Source organism: Arabidopsis lyrata (genome assembly GCF_000004255.2).
Source record: "Arabidopsis lyrata subsp. lyrata unplaced genomic scaffold ARALYscaffold_8, whole genome shotgun sequence".
In the NCBI taxonomy this organism is placed as follows: domain Eukaryota; kingdom Viridiplantae; phylum Streptophyta; class Magnoliopsida; order Brassicales; family Brassicaceae; genus Arabidopsis; species Arabidopsis lyrata.
Window position 1 is genome coordinate 4,537,008 of NW_003302548.1, and position 12,813 is coordinate 4,549,820.

Consider the following 12,813-nt stretch of genomic DNA (forward strand, 5'->3'; position numbering starts at 1 on the left):
ACTATATTTGTGATATATCTCTAGGAGTTATTACAAGTGCACAAACCCAATATGCAATGCTAAGAAGCAAGTGGAGAGATCAATTGATGAGCCTAACACATATATCATCACCTACGAAGGTTTCCACTTTCACTATACTTACCCTTTCTTCCTACCCGATAAGACACATCAATGGCCCAATAAAAAAACGAAAATACATAAATATTATGCTCAAGAGATGAACAACGGATCTCAAACCCAAGAAGAAAGCAAAGAAGCCCAATTAGGTGAGCCCGCCAACCAAAATCAGCCAGTCCATAAGGCCCAAGAAAACACACCGGTAAATCTCGAAGATGAATTGTTTTTCCCGGTTGATCAGTGTCGACGGCAACAAGGGCTTTTAGAAGATGTGGTGGCTCCAGCAATGAAAAATATTCCGACTAAGGACAGTGTTTTGACAGCTTCTTGGTCTTCATTATCGTCTTATACTTCATCATCCCTTTCTCCATCTTCTTTATGTTGGTCTCCCAATTTTGACATCGTTTTAAGTGATGAAATTCTTGAATTAATCGGGTCTCGGAAATTCTAAGTATTCATGCTTTATGATGTTATACTAAATATATGTTTGTATTCGGAATATTATTGATTTGTTATAATGTAATGATTATCCATCACATTACTTTTCTGTTGAATTTAGAATTCACACAATGAATTTGTTAATGAGAGAAAACAAATTCAGAACACTCATCACTTTATTAGATATCTCGATCAAAGACTCGATTACTAAGGGGGTTCTAATCTCTTGTGAAGTAAGTTAGGTTTTGCTCAAGAAAAGAGAAAGAACTAGGGTTTTAGCGTAACATTGCGGATCCTTTGAGTAGAGGACAAACTCCTCTATTTATAGTTGGGAGGAGCGTTTAAAGATAAGCTAAACTTTTTAAAATCTAGGACTCGAATCTTTCAATCTTTCTTATCTTCAGATCTAGACATTATTATTAAGGGGAATTTTCTCGGTTTCTTCTTTTGGAAGGTCGGTAACGACCTTTCCATTAGTTTGAGGGATATCGGCTGGCGACTTCCATGGGCTTTTAGCCCAAGAGCCCATTAAAATTTGAAAAAATCTAAAAAATAATAATTAAACTTCTTTAACATAACTGAAGAAACTGTTATATTTCTTCTAAACTTATAACGTGTAAAGAAATATATTTATGCTCATCTAGACTATCAAAACATCTTAATATTTTCAAAAAGATATTTAATATGTTTGATATTGTAACTTCTGCTAGGTTGATAGCGATCCCGATTGAGGCATAAAACTCTACATTTTTTGAAAAATGTTTTTATTATTTTTTAACTTATAAATATATTGGAAAAAACTTGATAAATATTCCAATTTATTTATCAGCTTATAACTTTAGAAAATCTATTGTTTTCTATAACTTTTAAAAAATCTCTTGTTTCTATAGATAAAAAAACAAATGTGAAACAAGGTGATTGAAAGAATTTTTTATGAATCAATAATTTAGGCAATTTACAACTAAAAAATATACATAAGTAGAAATATTTTGGATAGATTCAAGGTATATAAGAAATAAGATAATTTGGTCATATATAAGATCATAAATATGTATTGTAACAAAAATATTATAATTTAAAACGAAAACAACCAAAATAGGTTACTTAAATTTTCTTTATAAAAAATAAACTGTTCATTCGAACAGTAACTCTTTTTATAACAAATTTATCTAGAGAGCCTATAAATATGACCATATATCGCTTTAATAACTCCAGAGCAAAACAAAAGAAAAAACGAAGTTTAAAACGATTCACAAAATATATTAAATATATTCCTTTGTGATATTGGTTAATTTCTATTAACAAATGAAGTTGACTTTTTTATTTTTCACTCTTTTAATTTTTGTTTCTTCATGTAAGTCTAAATTTATATAATTAGGATACTATGTTGGTATTGTAATCATTTAAAAAAAAAATATTTGATAGTTCAAAATTTTATAGGTACATCAATACTTATAAAGGAATCTAGTGGAGAAGAGACAACTTATTATTTCAATCCAGCAGCAAGTCCTTTCGATCCATATGCTTTGAACCAAGAACTTCTTCAACAAGGATGGATTGGTTATTGTTTTGATTGCGCAAGAGCTTGTATGAGAAGGAAAAAATATATAAAAAGATGTAGTTTGGAAAGGCATCTTTGTCGTTGCAGTATTAAAGATATTCAATAAAGCATTGTAATTTTGTTAAGAAATTAATATAAAAACTAGATATTAACCCGCGGTACACCGCGGGCCTATATTTTTACTAAATAATAAAATTAAAATTTTTTAAGATGATCTATAGATATATATTATTGTTTTGTTTGATTTAAATGTATGGTACACCGACGATCTGTTATAACTAAAAAATTAAAATTAAAATTTTTATTTGTTTTGTTAATATTGTTTGTATAGTTTTGTAAAGTGTTTAAGATTGTATAGTTATATCTTGATTGTCAATTCTAGGATTTACCTGTAGTATATCATACTGTATTAATATCGACCCAACCTCGTACGACCATATAAACCTGTCCCGTGAAATCTACATCATTTAGTCATTTTCTAATAAAACAATATCGACCCAAAATTCAAATAGTCTTTTGATTGTTATATTTAGGATTTCACCCGTAATATACCGTTCCGTATTAATATCTTTTGTAAATATATATAATGTTTAAATTTCTTAGAATAACTCAAATATTTATTTTATTTGAAAGTTTATAAAATTCTTAAAATTATAAATATGGAAAAGAAAAAGAAAATTAACAATATTGAATATGTATTCATATTTTGTATTATTAGTTAATGTGAATATATATAAAATATATATTTTTATATAGATAGAGTTTTTTTTATATTAACTAATAGATAAAAAATTGTAGTAATGACATTCTCTAGGATTTAACCCGTAGTAGAACACAAACAAAATTATATTTATGCATTTTGTATCATAAATAATATAACATGGTATTACAATTTTCTCAATTATAAAATTTTGAAGTATTATTAGACTGATAAATAGAGGAAATAAGTGTGATGTATAAATAGCCCAACCCAAGCAAAGTAGTAGCCCAAAATGGCCCAACTAATTGCCGTAGGTAGAAGCGGTACCGTCGAGGCAAAAAAGAAGTGAGAAGAAGAGAGTCGTGACCATGATGCAGTCAAGAGAACCATGACCATTTTCATTCTCTTTTTCGATTTTTGTTTCGATTGTAAAATTATATACAATGGATCAGTAGTAGGACCAAGCGATCCATCAAAGTGCTCCATTGAAGTTGATGAGAGGTACAAAGGGTGTCCAAAGATCTTTCCAGAACTGGCAAGTACGACCGTGATGAATAGCTACATATGATATGGGACGCTCATTTAATACTCCCTCCGTTTCGTTTTAGTTGTCGTTTAAGATTTTTTCACACAAATTAAGAAAGCATTAAATTTTCTGTTTTACTTTTTATTAATATATTTTATAAAAAATTTCATTGGCCAAAACATTAAAACTGTAGGGATAAAACATGAATTTTTACCAAACATTTGCATTGAAAACCTAAAACGACAACTATTATGAAACAAAATTTAAATCCTAAAACGACAACTAAACTGAAACGGAGGGAGTATAGATCTTTTGTTCTTCAGGTATTAATTTCCTTCTTCGATTTCATAAGCATGCTTTGGTTTTGATTTCCAAAGAATCTTTAATCGATTAGTATTTGCTAATAATTGTTCATGCTTATGAAATCGAATCTTTCATCCTTAATTAGGGAGTAGAAGAAGAATCCCACATAGATGATGAAAGTGGGAATCGAGGTACTAAAAGCAAAGTTAGGCAAAGGTAATTTTGATTTCAAAGTTCTAAAATTTCCAATTTCTTTGCGTAATTACATTTACACATCTTTGAATGCAAATTTAAAATTAGATTATCAAACTAAAAATGTATGAAACTATAACTATGGCATTTGTTTATCATTTTAATAGTGAATCCCACCAGCCACACTAATTCTACTAATTAGATAAAGTGAAGAGAGATGCCCGATGGAGAAAAGGTGGCCTGCGTTACCAGAGCTTCCGGTTACATAGTGTCTTGAATGTCAAGCTTTTACTCCTCCGTGGCTACAACGTCAATGCCACCATTCAAGTCCCAAGTTTGGTCCTATATGAAATTACGTACTAAGAATGCAGAAACATCAAAGAAAACAAAGGTGAGTATAATGGTTTAAAAGTAAGCTGTGGTTTTTGGTGTTTGGTGATGTTTATTAGCGTTTAGGTGTAGATTATTTATAGGCTCAACATTAGGTCGATATCCGTAGCTTATCACGCAAAACAAAAATCCTAAATAGCAACTAATTAAGGATAAAATCTTTCAAATCTACAGTAATATGGAATATGCCAAGAATATGGTAATTTATGAGTCATAATTTTTTTTTATCTTAAATCGATTTTGTAGAGATATTAGAGATATGATGAGTGATTAGTTACAAGAATAATATATACTGGAATCTTGCTTTTGGAAAGAAAACGTATAGATTTTTAAACAATGCATCATTAGTTTGTTTATGAAATTGTATTGTTAGAGATCTTGTTGATTTGAAATATCCAAAATGATTTGTTGGTAGTAATTAAATTGATTTGTAACAAAAATCAATTTTAAGGGATTGTAAATTATAGAAAGTATTCAACGACAATTAATGGAGATATTTGAGGGAATGGTTGTTATTTCCTAAATCTTTTAGTTGATATTTAAAAAGTAATTAATTTCGTTTTAAATATATTATTTTTGGCAGGAAATAACAAATAACATATAAATAGGATACAATGAGATAAACAAATATGGTTAGTTTACAAAATCTCATCGTTGAGACAGAATTGAATATAAACGAATTGAATGTGGCGGAAATTGTGGATTCAATTAAAGAAGAGAATATATATGGAGGTGTGATAAGAAGTTAAGGAAATTAACGAATATGGTTAATAAAAGAATTAATTGTAGTCTTAACGAATATGCGAAATAATAGTTTAGTAGAGGGAAACACATATTTGGAAGGAATTTAAATTGAAAGATACAAAAAATAACTTTGTTGCAGATTGCATTGGCGAAAATAAAGGAACAATATACACTTAAGGAATGTGAGAAATTATTTGTTTTGATTTTGGTAAAAATGGAGTTAATCAATTAGGTATGGTAAATGCTAAGTATCCGGAGATGATTAATATGAAAATAGTATAAGAATAAGTAGATGAATTAAAGACAACATGGCTTCATTTATCAGTTTGAAATTAAGACAACATCCCTAAAATTGCTTATCCAAGATCCGAATAGACTAAAACCGGGTCAAACCCGGATCCAAAAGAATTAAAGCAAAAAAGTACTGTAAAAATGTATATGTAGATATCAATGTTTAATGTTCCTCCATGTCCTTTCTTTTTGAAATTGAACATGTATAATATTCTAAAATTTTGGTAGTATGGACTCAACATGAAATTTATTGGGAAATAGAAGTCCTTAATAAATAAATAAAAATTTGAAACAAATCTAAAAAATAATAATTAAACTTATTTAACATAACCGAGGAAATTTTTATATTTCTTCTAAACTTTTAACGTTCAAATAAATTTATTTTGCTCATCTATAATATCAATACATCTTAACATTTTCAAAAAATATTAAGTATGTTTTATTTTGTAATTTCTGTCAAGGTTATATCGATCCCGATTGAGGCATAAAATTCTACATATTTTGAAAAATGTTTGTGTTATTTTTTAACTTATAAAAATATTAAAAAAAACTTGATTCAAATTCTAATTTATTTATCAGCTTATAACTCTAGAAAATCGATAGTTTTCTATACATTCTCCTTGTGTCTATGGAAAAGAACCACCATATTTTGTTCGATATTCTTATCGTGTGGTCTTGAAAAGTATAACATACAGCATGCTCCTAATTTTCAATCATGGAATCTGTAACACCCGCCCCGCCTTATAGGGCAAGACAACGTGTTAATCATCTGGTCCCGCCAAAACACTTATTTCTTTAAACATTCAAAACTTGTTCCACGTCTCATACAACTTATTAACTTGAGGGAAAAGATAAAAGGGTGAACACAATGGCGAAATTCTAATCACACTCAACAATCAGTGCATAGCATAGAATCAGACTCCACATCCTCAAACATATGTCTAACAAACATACACATTCTTACATTAGTCCAAGCATGCATATACAAAATAATCAATAACACTAAAGCTAAACCGAAATCCCATCGGCTTAGCATGGCACGAAACCAATCCCAGGTTCGTCCAATCGCCAGGCACGAAACCTATCTCAAGTTCGCCCAATTACCAGGTACGAAACCAATCTCAGGTTTGCCCATCACGAGACACGAAACCAATCTCAGGTTCGCCCATCACGAGACACGAAACCAATCTCAGGTTCATGCCCCCATCACATCAAATCATTTCATATTATCACACATCAATCATCATGAATTTTATCATCATATTATAGCACGCAATAGCAAACAATAGACATATATCCAATCACATAGTTTCCAAGCCTATACAAGCAATTCATGAAGAACATGCTTAGAAAATAACTATTGTGTTTCCACGATTACCACCCTCACCTTAGCCTTAACTTATTCGAGACGCTACTGTTCGAATACGGATTTCAAGCTTGGTTCTCCATCAACCAAATCATAGATACATGCCCCATAAATATCCTTGCAGAGCTTCAGCTCATCCAAGCTCATTTGACAATCAAACAATAGAATTTGTCACCATTTATCACCACATGATCTTTCCCTGTGTTTTGCCATACTCACACAGTTCCGACAATCACTTCCCGGAAGGTCACCCATCCTGAAATTGCTCCAGCCCAAGCACGCTTAACTGTGAAGTTCTCTCAGGACGTTTGACCGAAAAGATAATTGTCGTTTCAATTTAGTTGTCGTTTTAGCATAATAAAAATAAATACTATAAAAAATAAAAAAGTAATAAATTTTGCATCGAAAACTGAAAACGACAACTAATTAAAAACAAAAAAATTTCTCTAAAACGACAACTATTCGAAAACGGAGGGAGTAGTATTTTATTAACTAAAAATATTAATTTATAGTTTATATTAACCTTAACTAATATCAATTAAAATAATAATAATAAAAATTTAAACTTTTGTATAATGGAGCTTGATTTATAGATAATTTTATTTTATGAATTGTAGAAAAATAAAAAATAAAAAATAAAAACTTATAAACTATTTAATTGATATTATAAATCTTAGAGTAATTGAATTTAAAAAAGAATTGTTAAACCAATCTAGGATTGACATATGTATGAGAGAGAGAGTTTCTCAAAATGTCTCAAATGAGAAACGTGTCTCAAAATGTCTCACCTTTTTTGATTAAAAAATTATTTTTTATTTATTTTTGATTTATTTTTATTATGGATGTCTCATGGAGACACTACCATTGGAAGTGCTCTAAGTGCACTTTGGTGACATAAGTGACCTAATCAATTCTTTTAAACCTCTCCGCATGCACCACCATATTTCTGAAACCGGGGTGTTACAGAATCCTAGCTGGGTTTTACAATCTCTTAAAAAATTTGCAGCCATATATAGTGTCTCACTCTCTGAAGTTAGAAAACTTATTGTTACCGCGTCCTAATGTGGATGCCAAATCTAATGAGGTCGATGTTTTAATTAGGTCTGAAGAATAGTTCTTGGGTATAATAAATTTTCGTTAAAGCAACAAGTTAGAAGCTCAACTATTGTTTTTTTTTTTAATTTATGATTGGAGTGATCAGAAACAAAAGTGTTGAATCTGAATAATAAATAAAAACAATCAAAATTATGAGAATAATTGTTTACAGAAGCCAAAAATTAACAGAATCCAAAGATTCCGTTGTTTGAATATCTTGAAAACCCACTTTATTGCTCGTCTTCCATACTAGTGTGAAAAGATGGTGGACATTCGAATAAGTAAAACTCAATGATAATAGTGTTTTTCTGTTGTTAACGATTATAATAATGTTGTGCCGAACAAACTTTGAGATAAAAGATAATTTAAATATAAATTCAACACACTAAATGTAGATAATTTAATTATTAGAAACAATAATATGACATATTACTCAAATATAACAAATAAATCCACATGACTAATTTTGCTATTATATATAACTCGTATGGTTTAAACAATATCCCTAGACATTCGCTCATTTAAGTTAATCTATTAAAGTTATTGAAAATAAAATAAAAAATATTAGTGGCAGATTAGTGGCAGAAGAACATAGAACATAGATCCTCAAAAAACTAAAATTAATATAAATTGAACACACTTTACTCTTAAAAGAACATAGAATCTCTCTCTCTCCCTCTCCCCCTCTCCACCTCTCCACCAGCTCGTATAAGTTTTCTTGTTCCCATACTCATATGGCAGAAGAAGGTTATCAGTGGACAAGAAGGTGTGGAAACGACGCCGTTGAAGATATTTTTGTTAATGAGCCACCTCTATTCTTTCTTCCTCAAGAACAACATCATAGGCTCATGCCAAATGAAGATTCCATTACCAACAAGTTCGTCACATCAACACTTTACTCCGGTCCACGAATCCAAGATATCGCAAACGCTCTGGCCTTGGTTGAACCCCTGTCCCACCCAGTCCCAGAAATCTCCAAATCAACGTAAGTAATAGAGAACTTTTTCAATTACAAAAACACATCTCTTTGCCTTATGTTTAGTGTAGCCTTTTAATAATATGTACTCATGAGCTCTAGTCCCTTGTTTATATTGATGTATAGGGTTCCACGGTTGGAAAGAAGTACTTTGAACAAGGTGGATAAGTACACTTTAAAGGTGAAGAATAATAGTAATGGAATGTGTGATGATGGATACAAATGGAGAAAATATGGCCAAAAATCAATCAAAAATAGCCCTAACCCGAGGTAAATATATACATTCCCCGTTTTAGAATTGTATATGCATATCGAACTTCTTTGGTTCGGCCAAACTGATATTAAAATCAACATATTGAACTTTTATATAGAATATTTAGTTTTTGGTCACAAGCCTAATGTTACTATATTTGTGATATATCTCTAGGAGTTATTACAAGTGCACAAACCCAATATGCAATGCTAAGAAGCAAGTGGAGAGATCAATTGATGAGCCTAACACATATATCATCACCTACGAAGGTTTCCACTTTCACTATACTTACCCTTTCTTCCTACCCGATAAGACACATCAATGGCCCAATAAAAAAACGAAAATACATAAATATTATGCTCAAGAGATGAACAAAGGATCTCAAACCCAAGAAGAAAGCAAAGAAGCCCAATTAGGTGAGCCCGCCAACCAAAATCAGCCAGTCCATAAGGCCCAAGAAAACACACCGGTAAATCTCGAAGATGAATTGTTTTTCCCGGTTGATCAGTGTCGACGGCAACAAGGGCTTTTAGAAGATGTGGTGGCTCCAGCAATGAAAAATATTCCGACCAAGGACAGTGTTTTGACAGCCTCTTGGTCTTCATTATCGTCTTATACTTCATCATCCCTTTCTCCATCTTCTTTATGTTGGTCTCCCAATTTTGACATCGTTTTAAGTGATGAAATTCTTGAATTAATCGGGTCTCGGAAATTCTAAGTATTCATGCTTTATGATGTTATACTAAATATATGTTTGTATTCGGAATATTATTGATTTGTTATAATGTAATGATTATCCATCACATTACTTTTCTGTTGAATTTAGAATTCACACAATGAATTTGTTAATGAGAGAAAACAAATTCAGAACACTCATCACTTTATTAGATATCTCGATCAAAGACTCGATTACTAAGGGGATTCTAATCTCTTGTGAAGTAAGTTAGGTTTTGCTCAAGAAAATAGAAAGAACTAGGGTTTTAGCGTAACATTGCGGATCCTTTGAGTAGAGGACAAACTCCTCTATTTATAGTTGGGAGGAGCGTTTAAAGATAAGCTAAACTTTTTAAAATCTAGGACTCGAATCTTTCAATCTTTCTTATCTTCAGATCTAGACATTATTATTAAGGGGAATTTTCTCGGTTTCTTCTTTTGGAAGGTCGGTAACGACCTTTCCATTAGTTTGAGGGATATCGGCTGGCGACTTCCATGGGCTTTTAGCCCAAGAGCCCATTAAAATTTGAAAAAATCTAAAAAATAATAATTAAACTTCTTTAACATAACTGAAGAAACTGTTATATTTCTTCTAAACTTATAACGTGTAAAGAAATATATTTATGCTCATCTAGACTATCAAAACATCTTAATATTTTCAAAAAGATATTTAATATGTTTGATATTGTAACTTCTGCTAGGTTGATAGCGATCCCGATTGAGGCATAAAACTCTACATTTTTTGAAAAATGTTTTTATTATTTTTAAACTTATAAATATATTGGAAAAAACTTGATAAATATTCCAATTTAATTATCAGCTTATAACTTTAGAAAATCTATTGTTTTCTATAACTTTTAAAAAATCTCTTGTTTCTATAGATAAAAAAACAAATGTGAAACAAGGTGATTGAAAGAATTTTTTATGAATCAATAATTTAGGCAATTTACAACTAGAAAATATACATAAGTAGAAATATTTTGGATAGATTCAAGGTATATAAGAAATAAGATAATTTGGTCATATATAAGATCATAAATATGTATTGTAACAAAAATATTATAATTTAAAACGAAAACAACCAAAATAGGTTACTTAAATTTTCTTTATAAAAAATAAACTGTTCATTCGAACAGTAACTCTTTTTATAACAAATTTATCTAGAAAGCCTATAAATATGACCATATATCGCTTTAATAACTCCAGAGCAAAACAAAAGAAAAAACGAAGTTTAAAACGATTCACAAAATATATTAAATATATTCCTTTGTGATATTGGTTAATTTCTATTAACAAATGAAGTTGACTTTTTTATTTTTCACTCTTTTAATTTTTGTTTCTTCATGTAAGTCTAAATTTATTTAATTAGGATACTATGTTGGTATTGTAATCATTTTAAAAAAATTCAAAATTTTATAGGTACATCAATACTTATAAAGGAATCTAGTGGAGAAGAGACAACTTATTATTTCAATCCAGCAGCAAGTCCTTTCGATCCATATGCTTTGAACCAAGAACTTCTTCAACAAGGATGGGTTGGTTATTGTTTTGATTGCGCAAGAGCTTGTATGAGAAGGAAAAAATATATAAAAAGATGTAGTTTGGAAAGGCATCTTTGTCGTTGCAGTATTAAAGATATTCAATAAAGCATTGTAATTTTGTTAAGAAATTAATATAAAAATATCAATGTTTAATGTTCCTCCATGTCCTTTCTTTTTGAAATTGAACATGTATAATATTCTAAAATTTTGGTAGTATGGACTCAACATGAAATTTATTGGGAAATAGAAGTCCTTAATAAATAAATAAAAATTTGAAACAAATCTAAAAAATAATAATTAAACTTATTTAACATAACCGAGGAAATTTTTATATTTCTTCTAAACTTTTAACGTTCAAATAAATTTATTTTGCTCATCTATAATATCAATACATCTTAACATTTTCAAAAAATATTAAGTATGTTTTATTTTGTAATTTCTGTCAAGGTTATATCGATCCCGATTGAGGCATAAAATTCTACATATTTTGAAAAATGTTTGTGTTATTTTTTAACTTATAAAAATATTAAAAAAACTTGATTCAAATTCTAATTTATTTATCAGCTTATAACTCTAGAAAATCGATAGTTTTCTATACATTCTCCTTGTGTCTATGGAAAAGAACCACCATATTTTGTTCGATATTCTTATCGTGTGGTCTTGAAAAGTAGAACATACAGCATGCTCCTAATTTTCAATCATGGAATCTGTAACACCCGCCCCGCCTTATAGGGCAAGACAACGTGTTAATCATCTGGTCCCGCCAAAACACTTATTTCTTTAAACATTCAAAACTTGTTCCACGTCTCATACAGTTTATTAACTTGAGGGAAAAGATAAAAGGGTGAACACAATGGCGAAATTCTAATCACACTCAACAATCAGTGCATAGCATAGAATCAGACTCCACATCCTCAAACATACGTCTAACAAACATACACATTCTTACATTAGTCCAAGCATGCATATACAAAATAATCAATAACACTAAAGCTAAACCAAAATCCCATCGGCTTAGCATGGCACGAAACCAATCCCAGGTTCGTCCAATCGCCAGGCACGAAACCTATCTCAAGTTCGCCCAATTACCAGGTACGAAACCAATCTCAGGTTCGCCCATCACGAGACACGAAACCAATCTCAGGTTCGCCCATCACGAGACACGAAACCAATCTCAGGTTCGTGCCCCCATCACATCAAATCATTTCATATTATCACACATCAATCATCATGAATTTTATCATCATATTATAGCAAGCAATAGCAAACAATGGACATATATCCAATCACATAGTTTCCAAGCCTATACAAGCAATTCATGAAGAACATGCTTAGAAAATAACTATTGTGTTTCCACGATTACCACCCTCACCTTAGCCTTAACTTATTCGAGACGCTACTGTTCGAATACGGATTTCAAGCTTGGTTCTCCATCAACCAAATCATAGATACATGCCCCATAAATATCCTTGCAGAGCTTCAGCTCATCCAAGCTCATTTGACAATCAAACAATAGAATTTGTCACCATTTATCACCACATGATCTTTCCCTGTGTTTTGCCATACTCACACAGTTCCGACAATCACTTCCCGGAAGGTCACCCAT

The 12,813-nt window shown here is 30.6% G+C and overlaps 4 protein-coding genes and 1 long non-coding RNA gene across 5 annotated transcripts in view; all 5 read left to right on the forward strand.

The window, feature by feature from the left end:
• Positions 1–777, forward strand: part of LOC9301508 (probable WRKY transcription factor 49) — a 1,506-nt gene extending 729 nt beyond the window's left edge. The window contains exon 3 of the mRNA XM_002863622.2: positions 25–777. Within this exon, the coding sequence (XP_002863668.1) occupies positions 25–568 (544 nt within the window). The 3' untranslated portion in view covers positions 569–777. The remainder of the gene's footprint in view (positions 1–24) is intronic.
• A 1,083-nt stretch (positions 778–1,860) lies between these two features.
• On the forward strand, positions 1,861–2,222 carry LOC9299745 (protein LURE 1.2). The gene is made up of 2 exons (XM_002863623.1): positions 1,861–1,909; positions 1,996–2,222. Exons 1-2 carry the CDS (start codon positions 1,861–1,863, stop codon positions 2,220–2,222), a joined length of 276 nt encoding a protein of 91 aa, XP_002863669.1.
• Positions 2,223–3,794: 1,572 nt separating this feature from the next.
• On the forward strand, positions 3,795–4,777 carry LOC110225669. The gene is made up of 2 exons (XR_002329894.1): positions 3,795–3,861; positions 4,005–4,777. It is a non-coding gene; the product is annotated as an uncharacterized LOC110225669 (long non-coding RNA).
• A 3,662-nt stretch (positions 4,778–8,439) lies between these two features.
• On the forward strand, positions 8,440–9,854 carry LOC9299746 (probable WRKY transcription factor 49). The gene is made up of 3 exons (XM_002863624.2): positions 8,440–8,708; positions 8,826–8,969; positions 9,127–9,854. The coding sequence occupies exons 1-3, from the start codon at positions 8,458–8,460 to the stop codon at positions 9,668–9,670; spliced, it is 939 nt and encodes a 312-aa protein (XP_002863670.1). The 5' UTR covers positions 8,440–8,457; the 3' UTR covers positions 9,671–9,854.
• A 1,108-nt stretch (positions 9,855–10,962) lies between these two features.
• On the forward strand, positions 10,963–11,312 carry LOC110228863 (protein LURE 1.2-like). Its single transcript, XM_021027080.1, has 2 exons — positions 10,963–11,011; positions 11,086–11,312. Exons 1-2 carry the CDS (start codon positions 10,963–10,965, stop codon positions 11,310–11,312), a joined length of 276 nt encoding a protein of 91 aa, XP_020882739.1.
• The last annotated feature ends 1,501 nt before the right edge of the window (positions 11,313–12,813 follow it).